Source organism: Gopherus evgoodei, chromosome 2, assembly GCF_007399415.2.
Source record: "Gopherus evgoodei ecotype Sinaloan lineage chromosome 2, rGopEvg1_v1.p, whole genome shotgun sequence".
NCBI lineage: Eukaryota > Metazoa > Chordata > Testudines > Testudinidae > Gopherus > Gopherus evgoodei.
The window spans coordinates 52,800,675-52,814,686 of NC_044323.1; the positions used below are offsets into that span (position 1 = coordinate 52,800,675).

Below are 14,012 nucleotides of genomic sequence, written 5' to 3' on the forward strand. Positions count from 1 at the left end.
CTTTTAAAGTTGAAGTGTGGCTCACACAGTCCCCCATATTACCCCATTCTCTGCCTACCAAACTTGGTGGGGGGCGCTCTGGGCTTTGGCCCTGCAGCAGCATGGTGGGTTTTGGGGCTTCTGCCCCACTCCTGCTGAAGTTCTGATCCCTGAGACCCCTATGACCCCACCGCAGTGCAGAAACCTCAAGCCCCAGCAGGCACTCATGGCTTTCGAACTTCTGAAGATTATTGAATGTGGCTTGGAGGGTCAGTAAGTTTGGCCACCTCTGATCTATAATATTAAGAGTGCTGTGGAGAAAGTGGGAAGGGGTAAATAACACTTCCCTATTCATCACACAAGAACTGGGGATCACCCAATGAAATTAGTAGGTAGCTGTTTAAAGCAAACATAAGGAAGTAATTCTTTACACAGTTCAGTCAACCTACGTAACTTGTTATCATGGGGTGCTATGAAGGTCAATACTATACTGGTTTTAAAAGAATTAGATAAATTCATGGAGGCTATGTCCTTCAATGGCTATTAGCCAAGATGGTTAGAGATGGTATCCCTAAGCCTCTGAGTGCCAGAAGCTGGGACTGGACAACAGGGGATAGATCACTCACTAATTGCCCTGTTCCGTTCATTCTGTCTGAAGCATCTGACACCAGCCACTGTTGAAAGACAGGATACATGTGCACTGCAAGTTTCCATGCAGCTTGCAAGCATTTCATTGGTTCCTTTTAATTTCTATCTAACAAGCTTCCTCTTTTTTGTGCAGTTCCCCTTTTTGAAGTTAAATGCTACTGTTGTGGGTTTCTTCGGTATTTTCCTTCCCACAAGGTTGTTAAATTTAATTACATTATGGCTGCTATTACTGAGTGGGTGAGCTCTATTTACCTCTTGGACCAGATCCTATGCACCCCGTAGGATGAAATTAGAAACTGACTTTCCACTTGCGGATTCCAGGACTAGATGATTCAAGAAGCAGTCATGACTTGTATCTACAAGTTTAATCTCAGCATTCCATTCTGAGGCAACAAATAATAAGTCAGCATGGGATAGCTGAAATACCCTTTTATTATTGGGTTGTCTGTGTTTGTAACCTCTCTAATCTCCCTGAGCATTTCACAATCACCATCACCATTCTGGTCAGGAGGTCCACAGTATACTCCTACTGCTATACTCCTATTGTTCAAGTCTGGAATTTCTTTATTATAGAATCTCTATGGAAAATCATAAATGAATCAAACTGTATTTGACTCTATGCTTTCTTTTACATTATACATATTCTAGTCACATTGCGGTAAAGGGCCCTATTCTTTGCTACCACTGATGTTGACAGATCTTGATGTTGACAGGTGTCGGTACTGGGGACGGTTTTGTTTGACATCTTTATTAATGATCTGGATGATGGGATGGATTGCAACCCCAGCAAGTTCGCAGATGACACTAAGCTGGGCAGGGAAGAGGTAGATATGCTGGAGGGTAGGGATAGGATACAGAGGGACCTAGACAAATTAGAGGATTAGTCCAAAAGAAATCTGATGAGGTTCAACAAGGACAAGTGAAGAGTCCTGAATTTAGGACGGAAGAATCCCATGTACTGCTACAGGCTGTGGACCAACTGGCTAAGCAGCAGTTCTGTAGAAAAGGACCTGGGGATTACAGTGGATGAGAAACTGAATATGAGTCAGCAGTGTGCCTTTGTTGCCAAGAAGGCAAACAGCATATTGGGGCTGAATTAGTAGGAGCACTGCCAGCAGACTGAGGGAAGTGATTATTCCCCTCTATTCAGCACTGGTGAGGCCACATCTGGAGCACTGCGTCCAGTTTCGAGCCCCCAACTACAGAAAGGATGTGGACAAATTGGAGAGAGAGTCCAGCAGAGGGCAACAAAAATTATCAGGGGGCTCGGGAACGTGACTTACGAGGAGAGGCTAAGGGAACTGGACTTGTTTAGTCTGCAGAAGAGAAGAGTAAGGGGGGATTTGATACTAGCCTTCAACTACCTGGGGGGGAGGGGCTCCAAAGAGGATGGAGCTGGACTGTTCTCAGTGGTGGAAGATGACAGAATAAGGAGCAATGGTCTCAAGTGGCAGTGGGGGACGTCTAGGTTGGATATTAGGAAACATTATTTCACTAGGAGGGTGGTGGAGCACTGGAGCACTGGAATGGGTTACCTAGGGAATTGGTGGAATCTCCATCCTTAGAGGTTTTTTAAGGACCGGATTGACAAAGCCTGGCTGGGATGATTTAGTTGGTGTTGGTCCTGCTTTGAGCAGGGGGTTGAACTAGAGGACCTCCTGAGGTCTCTTCTAACCCTAATCTTCTATGATCGTGATATAGCCAGGCAGCCAACAAAGAGGGCTCTTGCCCAGATCAGACTGCCCTATTCAGACAGCACAGATTTAGCTGCTGTTCTATTCCAGTAGGCATAGTCCTAAGGCTCCTGGCAACTGTTCATTATGTCCTCAATGAGTAATTGTAAGAGGGAATGTTTTACAAAGAAACTCACAAGGAGAAGGAGCATAGTTAAAGAATGTCAGTAGCCGAAGTGAACTGAAAATGAGACCTATGGAGGCAGTGGGTAATATAGCCTTGGTAAATGCTGTTCTTGAGAACAGAAAATCCTAGTCCTCAGCTCTTTTACAACTTGCTCTTGGTGTATAAAACACTGCCTTCACATGGGGGGGGGGCGTTTAAACCACATGAAGAAAAAGCCAAAAGTTTCCCTGATGATATCTGCTTTGGTATTTTGCAAAGTGCTTCCTTTAGAATATTTTTACTCTATTCTTTCTTCTTATTATACAGACCAACTCATACCACAGCTTCATCTATACAGAAGTCTCACTGTATTATATATATATATATCACAGCTCAGGTGCCTGTAGACAAATATGATACCAGATTTCATTTTGCCTCCTTCTACATTAAAAAAAGGAAAAACAATGAAGAAGAAAGGCTACAACAGCGGCTAGAACCTTGCTCTCTGCTGCAGGATGCTGCCAAGGTCAGCACTCCATTGTCAGTATTGTTACACTTCAAGAGAATATTATGTCAGATCTCATACTTGAAAAAGACATCCTGGAATTAGATAACCAAGGGTCAGCAGAACTAGAACACATATGAGATTTTTAAAAAATGAATTCAAAACCCCTTAACAGTAAACTAAAACCCCTTTTCCCCAACTGAGGACACTTCCTAGCACCAGCAGCAATGAGCAACCCAGCTCCACCCTGCCCTGCCCTGTCACACGGGGGAGGAGTAGAAGCCAGAAAGAGGCAGGACAGAGACTGAGCAGCTCGGGCAGCCCCTGGGCCAGCCACATCAGCTGCTTCAGGGGCAGACTCAGGCTGCCATGCTCCCCACCCCCAGCAGCAGGAGTTTGGGTGTGGGAGTGGGCTCAGAGCTGCAGCAGAGGGTTCGGGCACAGGAGGGGATGAGGGCTCTGGGTGGCGCTTACCTCAGGGAGCTCCCCAGAAGTGGTGACATGTCCCTCATTTCCTAGGCGGAGGCACGGCCAGATGACTCTGAACACCTCCTCCGTCCACAGGTTCTGCCCCCACAGCTCCCATTGGCCATGGTTCCCGGCCAATGGGAGCTGCAGAGACAGTGCTCAGGAGACAAAGTTCATGTTGCCGTTTTCAGGGAGCTGCATGGAGCTGGGCAGGGAGCCTGCCAGCCTTGACAAACCCCCCCTTCCTTCGCAGCAGCAGGGGTCCTGGGCCACGTGCTGCTGCCCACCCCTGCCCCAGAGCACCCAACTTTTATTTAGGGGTATATAGTACAAGTCATGGACAAGACACGGGCTGTGAATTTTTGTTTACTGCCTGTGACCTGTCTGTGACTTTTACTAAAAATACCTGTGACTAAAATGTAGTCTTACTTATAGTACATTTGAAACCTAATAATTTAGAGAGCAGTATTTTTAGCTTCAGAATGCTGACAGAAAAATCCTGCATTAATTTCTGAGCTGCTGTATGCCTGTTAGAAAGTCTGTATGGCAAGTCACGGATCTTTTAAATGAAGTGTTATAAGTAAATCCAACTGAAATTACTGCATAGAAGACCAGAACCTCAGGTAATGTAAATTGGCATAGCTTGATTATATTCAGTGGAGCTATGAGATTCTGATACATAGTCTTTTAACAGAGATTAAAAAATAAAAATAAAAACCCACACAGACAGTGCCTTGGCTTAGTTATGACTTATTTTCTTCCAGAAATCCCAGTCCAATTCAGTGACTCTCCTACATCAAGTGCGTATTCACTGCTTCAAATTGTCAGAAGCTATTTTACAATGTGATCAGACCTCACTGATCTTCATGCTTCTCTTCAGTAATTATACCAGCAACTCGTAGACAGGCATCTGACTTGGTACTGACAGCTCATCACAGTTCATAGTGTCAGCTGACCAACGAAAACTAATGAAGTGCAAGGTAGAGAAGACTGAAGGAGAATTCTCATGTTGGCAGGAAATGCCTATACTCATTCAATTGTATGTGAGTATGGTGTGCATTAATGTATTGTTATGACAGTTTCAGACAAAAGGGACTGAATTGGTGATTACTATGTAGCAATCTTATTGGGGAATCAGCAGTTTTCACATTTGGTTCACTACACGGCATACAAAGACAATGGAGTCTTAGACTAAAATGTGTTATTCTGACCATATAAACTTAACAGAGAAACATTAATTTAGAAGTATTGCAAATTGCCTTAAAGACTAATCAGATAAATGCTGTCCTCTGTGAAACCCACATTAGGCTTGCTGAGGGCAGAATTTAGCTCAGTACTGAAGGATTACTTTCAACCCTGCAAAATATAACCTCTGCAGTGGAATGAAGCGGCTATTTATATGTAACATCAACACTGTAAAGAGAATCCAGTTATATACCCTAAACACAACCTAATTTATTAAATTGGAATTTGGCCAAGGCACAAAGATTAATATCCCTGATCTTTTAAAAATTGTCCTAGGACTCTGAAACACAAAGCATCAGGGTCTTAATTTTGCAACTTCTCCAGAATCTCCAGTTTGTTAGTATTTTGTTAGAGCACAGTTCAGAAAAGACACATAGTAATGGGTGCAACACCACATCCGGAAGCACTCCATGTTTTCCCAACAGCAAACTTCCCATTCTGTCACTGACAGGTCATTTATGACTCTAATTAACTTCAATGATCTGAAAGAGTTCTATGACCTGACGTGCTATAGCTTCTGAGGGACAGAAGACTGGATGCTATATTGACATGGCAACTACCTCCAGGATGAAAACAACAGTATCTAAAGCACTTTAGAGAAGAGGAGAGCACACAGAACATATTGTTCAGCACTGCAAAGCTAGTTTCTGAACACAGTAAAGGAGAATATACTTCAAATGCAAAAACACCCCAAAAAACAAACAAAAAGCATAAAAACACTCACACCTCACCCTACCCAGCCTGTCCAAGGAAGATAGCAATTACTAGAGTTTCACACTCCACAAGCATTTTTGGAAGCAGCTTTTACTGACTAATTGCTTTAATACAATGGCTAGTTATGTATCTGTGAAAAAGAATGGGGTTAACATTGTTGCAGCTGGAATAGGAGTATAAAATGCATATTAACACTTAAAAGAACTTCTCAAAAATATCTTCACAGACAAGACTAGTATAACGGTGATGAATTTTGACATCTAAACAAAACCATTATGGCAAATCCAATGGATGAGTCCACTGGTACCTATAAAGTCCAATATGTGGCAGCAGCTATTAGCAGATGTTTCAGAAGAAAATGAATATCCTCCATAATGCACCTAACCAATTGTCCAATGGATACAAAAAAATTTCCTCATCCTCTAGACAAGCTATTTACACTCTGAAGCATAGTCTGCATAGCTACAAATATGAAAACAATTGGTTATGGAAATATTCAGAGAAAATGGAGAAGTTAATTATTTTTCACTATACCCTTCTTAATTTTGAGTACCTCTTCTACTTTCCTTTAGAATCCTAGGTTTTACACGCCTTTATCTCATAAAATGTTCTACCAGGGCACTAAACATCTCTGGTCCTTTCAATTTCAGCTATATCTTTCAGTGAACAGTCATCTTCACAGCTACTTCAAAGGGCTAAGCTCTCCACGGATCCTCTTCCCCAATCATTCAAAGCTCATCACCATGCCTGAGTCAGGTTGACTATATTTTTCCAATATACATTATTACCTGTGATTTTCATTTTTCACTAAGTTATCCAAATGTGTTTATTGGGAAATCCAGATAGACAATCTTGCATAACTGTTACTAAATGAAACAACTTCATGTCTTAGGTAGCTGAACATTCCTGAATTTTGTGCCAATTTGGATTTCACTCCACATTCATCATCCAGTCCCCATCTCAGAATAGGACAAACCAAAACCCCAAGTCTGAATATCCCACAACTTTGGACAAGGTTAGAGCTGAATCTGAACATGAAAATTCGAGTCCATCTTTATTCATCAACAGACTTTGCTATCCCCTTTTTTCTCCAAATCTTTAATAACTGCATTAAATGCACAGGTTCTATTACAGAGCCCTTTTAAAAATAGTATTTATATATAAAATGGCAAACCCAAAACCAAACATCCACAAACCCATCTACCCTGTACCTTGTGAAAGCCCGAAACAGAAAATGAAAATTTTCACCATGCCCTGAAGGTAAAACTCAGATAATGTTTCACAAGCAGAAAGTTAAAATTGACTATTGAGAGCACTGACAGCTGCCCACAGACAATTAAATTAAAGAACTCTTAATTTGAGCACCCAACAGGCCTCATTTGTTGTGATGGTGCACAGAGAAAGAGCCATTCTCTCAAATAACCAGGTCCCATTTGGGGTTTATAGGCCATGAATACCTTGAACTACAATTGAAAAAGAATAGAAAGCCAGTGCAGCTACTGAGAAACTAGTGCAATATGTTGTCTCAGCTAATACTAGCTAACAGGCAGACTGCCACATTCCTCAAGAACTGTACCTTTTGCGTGGTCTTCAAGTGCATCCCTATGTAGGGCACATTCCAATAAATCAATCTAGAAGCCACAAAAGGTTGGATCAGACAGAGACAAAGTCTCAACTGTCCAAATAAATAAGTGATAAAAAGCATCTTTAGCTGCTGATGCCAAATGAATCTTCAGGAGTGCAAAGCTCCCCAAAATAGCAAACTTGTTGGATGCAGAGTGGACAACCCACTCCCAATAATGGATGTCAAAATCTCCACCAACAATACACTCCAGATCATAGAATCATAGAAGATTAGGGTTGGAAGAGACCTCAGGAGGCTTACTATCCACTAGTTTCATTGTTGTCTTATCCAATTAAGATCCAGGCAGCTTGCTTTCATCCACATTCCAATCTGAGTCAGGCACTGGGAAAGCTAAGACACAGATCATCTGGATCTGATGAAAGCAAGCTCTCTGAAGTCACCACTGTCCATATTAGTTTTATTATCTCTTCAAATGGTAATGCATTCCATTTTAATAGGAGGGGTATTGAAACAAATCTTTACAGCATCTCATACTAGAGATCCCTCAGGATAGAAGGGCAGCTGCTGTTTCCCATCTGAGACCTCTCCAAGAAGAAATAATAGCGCTACTCCAGAGGAATACCATCTACCTCACTGTGTTCAGAAAGCATCATGGCCATTGGTATCAAAACCTGCTCATAGATGTAGCAGAATCAGCATAGTTATCTGATCCATGTATTTACTAGGAAAAGGTGGGTAGCTGTCCTTGCCAAGCTCCAGTCAAAAATCCAACTGAAAAGCATGTGAGGATTCTAGTATGTTCCATATGTGCACTGCTATCATATTGTTTTTCAATAATCTCTTCCACAAAGGAGAAAAGATTAGAAATGGGGCAATAACTGGCAAGTCTACCAGCACCAGGAAATATTTTGTTGATCTGGGATTTTAAGCCGATAATGGCACAACTCCCCCCACAGGGAGTTTGGACAGTCTCAACCAACAGTGAACCCAATTCCTCCTCACCTGACTAGACTACACTGGTCATGTGGAGCAAAGGTCCTCTTACATGTCACAAGGAAGTTTCACTGAGAGCCTTCAGTGCTTTATAGAATAAAACTGGCCTAAATTCAGCCAGAGAAGTCATGGCTATTCACATCTCCAGAGATAGAGCAACACTTATGAAAGCAATAAGACAGGGCCAAATCAGACTGAAAGGAAACAGACACAACTTGAAAGATTTGACTCTCTTTCTGCATGGAGGCCCCTAAGATTCACCAGGCTGTCAACCACCTGTTCCTGGGTAAGAAGAAAAATATGGAGTGCCTTTCATCTACAGATCTCAAAGCACTTACAGAGTGCTTTTTTTTTTTCTTTTTCACACAAGGAGAAACTAAAGACAAAAGAGTCAAGAGCAATATCAGACAGGAAGCCAACTGAGAATAAAATCCAGGTCTTCTAACTCTCAGTGCTACAGCCTTATCCACTGAATCCTGCTGCATATTGCTTGGAATTGGCAAAGTGGTGATTTTCCCATTTTATTTTAGTGTTAGATTATTGGCGTTACATTATTAAAAATAAAGCTACCACCTTTTACCCTGTTCATGAATGTGTGAAAAGTAGTTATTTGAAGGGAAGACTATAGTGGGGCAAAAGATAAGCGCAAGACTTAATTTTCTGATACAATTCTTTAAAAGCATATTCAAAAACAGCATTAAAACCTCAAGAACTTTTGTTCTAGGCAAGTGTGTGACAAATTGTGATCATAGTATCTCATGAAAAGTTTATTTCCTCTCTGTTGCCTGAGTGAAACAACAGTAAAGCACATGCACTGTATGCAAAAATAAATGGAGTTATTCCTTATCTAATTGCAATTAACTATCCTTTGTGATTACAAAATCATATCACCAAATCGTTAAATACAGTTGTTGCTATCTTCAGTCTATCTGCTATTTTTTAAACTGCTTTAAATACCAGCTATTAAATTAAAGGACTGCTATACTAAGGGCAGGGAAAATAAAATGCTAGACAATATATTCTACAGATTGCTTTCAATTAGTTTAATCAAATATGATCTGCTTTTTAGAAAACCTCTGAAATTACTAATGTGGTTTTGCAAAACAAACAAAAAACAAAACAAAACACAGCACTTGTTTTATCCCTTTGGATTGGTGTTCTGTGCACTGAAAAAAAACCCTAGAAGAACAAAACCTCTGACTTTAATCTTCTGAATCTGTCAATGCACCAATTAAAAAAATATTGCTTCAGGAGTTTGATGGCATAACAACAGTAATAACCTATCTTTCAGTATCAAAGGATTTCTCCCCTTTCAAATCTCTCCCTTAGTATTATTGGAGATCTCGTCTTCCAGTTTAAATGAATTTCCCTTTAATCTCCTCCTTGAGCTGCTAGATAGATGCAGCCTCTTAAAAAATTCAGGATATCAGTGTAACTGTAAATTGATCTGTCTCTGTGGCAGAAGGCCAGGGGCGCTCTTCATCCAGGAAAAAGACCCAGTCTCATCAAACTTGTTTTTCAGTCAAATGATTAATATTCATTTTCTCTAGTCACAGTATTTTCCTATTAATAAGAAAGCTTTTCTGAAAGAATCATGGTACTTTATGGATGGTTTGTTCCTGGCACTATACAAAAAAGACCCATCTCCTGATCACTTCAAGACAATAAATATTTTAAGTTTTATGTTTACTAAAATAGGAAGTAGGTTATATTCAAGTGCTAAGATGTGCTAATATATCACTAGTTAGTGATAACTAGTGATTGTTAGTGTTGTGGATTTATGCACTACATTAACAAAAAACATTAATTTTTAATGAAAAGTTGAGCATGAGCATAGTTATGACTATGCAATCTTTAAAACAGACACGTAACTCATTAGTACCAGTAGAGGAAATAATCTATCTGGTGTGATTCTGAATCCACATAGCCTATTTGCCTTTGGCTCTTTGGTTATGAGATCTGGCATCACTTGGATTATTTCACCTAATCCATCATTAGCTTTCATGTGTCCTATATAAACCTAAATGTAACAAACCCAACTCATCATTACCACACTGAATACATTACATGTCAGTAAAAGAATACATGAATACACATCCTGAACTACATCTTTCTTTGTGAAACATAAATATTTTTAACACCCTGTTAATGCTGCTGAATCTTCCTATAACAATTTTTACCTTCCATTATGAAAGTGCAGTTCTGTACTGTTCTACTCTACTGACATACAATACGGAGCTTTTAAAAAAGCTAGGAGTGCAAAGATCCACTTTAAAAAAAAATTGTCACATTCCTATTAACAGAACCCTGAAAGATGACCTACTTTGTTTTCTCAGACATCTGTCCATCAATAAATGGTACAAACTGATTTTCTACCATAAGAAAAATATTGGGAACATAGATAAGATAGTAACATTCACAACTGGAAATAAATGTGATAAAAATATATTAATGTGACATGCTTCCTTACTTACCAGTCTTCCACAAATATACAGAAGTTGTTTCAAATTCACTTTGTGCTTTAGCTTCCCAGATTCCAAACAGAAGAACCACAAGAACTCCAATACACTGGATTGAAACAGCAGAAGCCCCTGGACCACCGGATAAAGCTGTGCCTCCCACTCTCACCCCCATGCCTTCAGAAGGCTGCTTTAGTGTCAAAATCTGCAGCACAAAGGGTAACCCTTGTTTGAGTAATTTTTTCCCCTTCAGAATTTCTTCATAGAGAGGGCAGAATGGAAACCTCTTCCCAGCTATTGTGCATGTCAGCTGAAAAGGAAAAACTGTTTAACACCAAGGAACAATAGAGACCTCGGTTGCTGCTGCTATTACTGCTGCTGCTGCAGTTACTAGTGTGGTTGTTGCTCCACTCTCTTCCATTCAGTGGTTAGTAGCAGTTTTCCATCAGCGGAGAGAGACAGCTGTCCACAGGGGGCTCCAGCTGACTGAGCAGGTTATCTTGGTCTGGGAGGCAGCAGCAGTTATTTACACCAGCTGGAGAGAGTGAGAGAGAGATGAGGTGAAACACACACAACCCAATGCTGTAATAGCGCTGCATATAGCAACTGCAAAATGCTGCCTTCTGTACACCTCTGTCTAAAATATCACAAGGACATATACTAATAAAAAACCATCAGGCACACTTGAGAAACAAGTAACAGCTCTTAAAAAAAAATCAATGATTTTCTAAATTTAAAATCTATGCTGATATAGATGCAGTTCAGAATATACAACTTGAGCCATATTTTATATTGGTAAAAATATATATGATGTGTTTATCATTGTGCAAACAATCAAAATATATATAAATGATTATACATGCACTAAACTGAAACCTCACAAAGAGAGACCTCAGGAAACAATGAAAACCTTTTTACTGCATATTATTCAAATAAACCTGTTTCAGATAATAACAAAGCAGCCTGTTGAAAGAATGTAAAAGGAGTACACGTAAGTGGTTACAACAGGCCTATCCTTGTGCTATCTGAGTTTAGTGTGCGCAAGAGAGACAGAAAAAAAAAATCACAGTAGCTGATAATTAAAAATTATTGACAATTTAATAAACCACATATCTGCACGTCTAAAAACAATTAGCAATGAAGTTCTTATAAATCTATCATCTGAAAAAACTAAATTGCAGAATTAGATTTTAATTATAGCTGGCCATCTGTTTTTCTTTTTGTTAATATATACACACAGGGAGAGCAGGAGAAACATCTTATACATGCACATGAAATGTATATTTACGCATGCACATGTGCGTACACACACCCCTTTTCCATCTAATCAGCATGCATATACATAGATATGCATACATGTGTACATGCACAAAATGTAAACTGTAAGTAATTCAAAGTACTTTGAAGACCCAGTTATCTACGAGTTTGTAAAGAGGAAATTAAATTATACTGAAGACTTTTGATCTAAAATTTACAGGCTATACCAGACTGTCAAGGATACAGGGAAGTGTGGAAGGTGACAAAGGTTTTATTTCTTTTTCAGTAGGGGTCTTTTTAAACAAAACTCATCCCCTACTGAACTGAAACAATAACAAGCCTGTTGGCCTAGTTCTCAACAAACTGAAAGGCAAAAGAGAAATGTTGTCAGAAGAGTGATTGTCACACACCAATAAAAAAAAACAAACCCACTATATGAATGCATTCTAACACCACAGCAACCGCAGAGTTCTAAATGATGAAGCTAGTGCTGCTGAAAGAGGAAACCTTCAGAAAGCCTCTCTTGGGATGCCTGTCATTTTGCAGAACCTTCCCAGACTCAGCCTTTTCACATGCATTAGATTAAAAGCAGCCTTGATCAAATAATTCCCAAATCCTTGCCTGTTTAAATATTCTGACATCAGAGCAAATTAGCAATGTTGAAGGTTGCAAATTTGTCTTTGTTTACTTTCCACTCTGTTAGGCCTGTAAAAGGGAATTAAAGTCCTAGAACTGTGAGGCTGTGATTAAGCGAGATAAGCAAGTGTGGATTACTGTTCCTCAGCTGTTGAAAAACAGGCAACAATCAGGAGATTATAGGTTGATAAGGGATACATAGAAAGCCATGATCCTAACAAATGTATAGCATCCTGATATAGTACTTGCATTACAGCTACGGTACTGTAAAAAATGCATGTATCTCACTCATTTTTCTTCCTCACACTGTGCTGTATGTTTATTTGCAAACCACACAGAACCACTTTACTTGTGGTGTTTGGTGCGCCAAAATGTAATGCTGCTTTAAACCAGGGAAGTCCTTTGAATTTATAGCTCAGGGCCACTTCACAGGGAAATCTTATGATTTACCTTAGGGGACAAGTACACTCGGCATATGAAATTTATATGTAACTTATTTCAAAATAAGATAGTGAATAGATTCTCTGTTTGAGAAAATGCCTTTATTATTTAACAAGGAATCTGTGACAGTAGTTTATGTTCTATTTTAATTATACAAGTAGATAAATAGTCTACACAGACCTTTTATTTTTCAAAGTAAAAATGGTAGTCAATAGCTAAAGTTTGTGCCAAGGGAGAAGTAAGACTTACAGGGCTACAAAGCCAAGAGGGGACCCTTTTCAAAGGCACTAAATTTAATGGAGCATGGAAGATTTTAACCCTGAGTTTATATGAATCTTGTAAGAATACCACTATACATATCTTGTACATGACCCTAGGGACACAGAGTAGCCATGCAGTTAGCACAGTACAACAAATGGGTCTGAAATTGTTTCTAATATAAACATGCATCTGTATCATAAATAACACACACACACAGTCATATTTCTATCTCTATAACTATACATTCACATGCTTCTGAAAATTTACAAGAAGCATTTTGGCCCCAATATGGCATACTCATTTCATTTCTGAATATGACTGCAACTTTTTTCAATTTATCAAACAAAAATATAAATCTGAATATAAATATGCAAACAAAATATATAAAACACAATAAATATGCAAAAATAATTATATCCTCAGTTTGTCCTATCTAGCTGTGATAGATTTGGAGCTGTTTGGTAATACTTTATGAATACAATATAAAGATCTGGTTTAGGGGATGTTTATGTATGAATTTACCGGGTTAACTTAACAAAGGATAGTCTGGGGGGAAAAACAAACATGAAGGTGAAGAGTAAAAATGGCTTCTGATAGATCACCCCTAGGTAAGCACTTTAGGGTTCTTAAGAGAAAATGCCCAAACTATTAGATTTGAAGATTCTATCTCCTCTCCAGCCAACCTACAAAACTATTTTAACCAGGACAGGAAAAGGCCAGCAAACACAAAAGAAGATGGGTAGCTTAAAAGAGAGGTCTTCTCAAGAGAGGGAGTAGTTGCTTGGGAGAAACCAGAATGAGAAACAGGCACCTGCTGAGGGTGCCTGAAGTACAGAGGTGTGAATTACTTGGTTCACTGACAATTTCAAATATGTCAAAATGAACAGTATGACTTGGGGGGGAGGCGGGATCTGTTTGGGTTTAGTCCGTTTTTTCAGCATATACATTTGGGCAAAACAGGCACAAACTCACAAAAAGTGTA

General features: G+C 39.5%; 1 protein-coding gene across 6 annotated transcripts in view; it reads right to left on the reverse strand.

Moving 5' to 3' along the window:
- The window catches only part of THSD7A (thrombospondin type 1 domain containing 7A), a 586,917-nt gene that overhangs the window by 388,741 nt on the left and 184,164 nt on the right, over positions 1–14,012 (reverse strand). For all 6 annotated transcript variants that reach the window (XM_030550674.1, XM_030550676.1, XM_030550675.1 and 3 more), the window contains exon 3: positions 10,451–10,970. In XM_030550674.1, coding sequence (XP_030406534.1) covers positions 10,451–10,610 — 160 coding nt within the window. In that variant the 5' untranslated portion in view covers positions 10,611–10,970. The remainder of the gene's footprint in view (positions 1–10,450; positions 10,971–14,012) is intronic.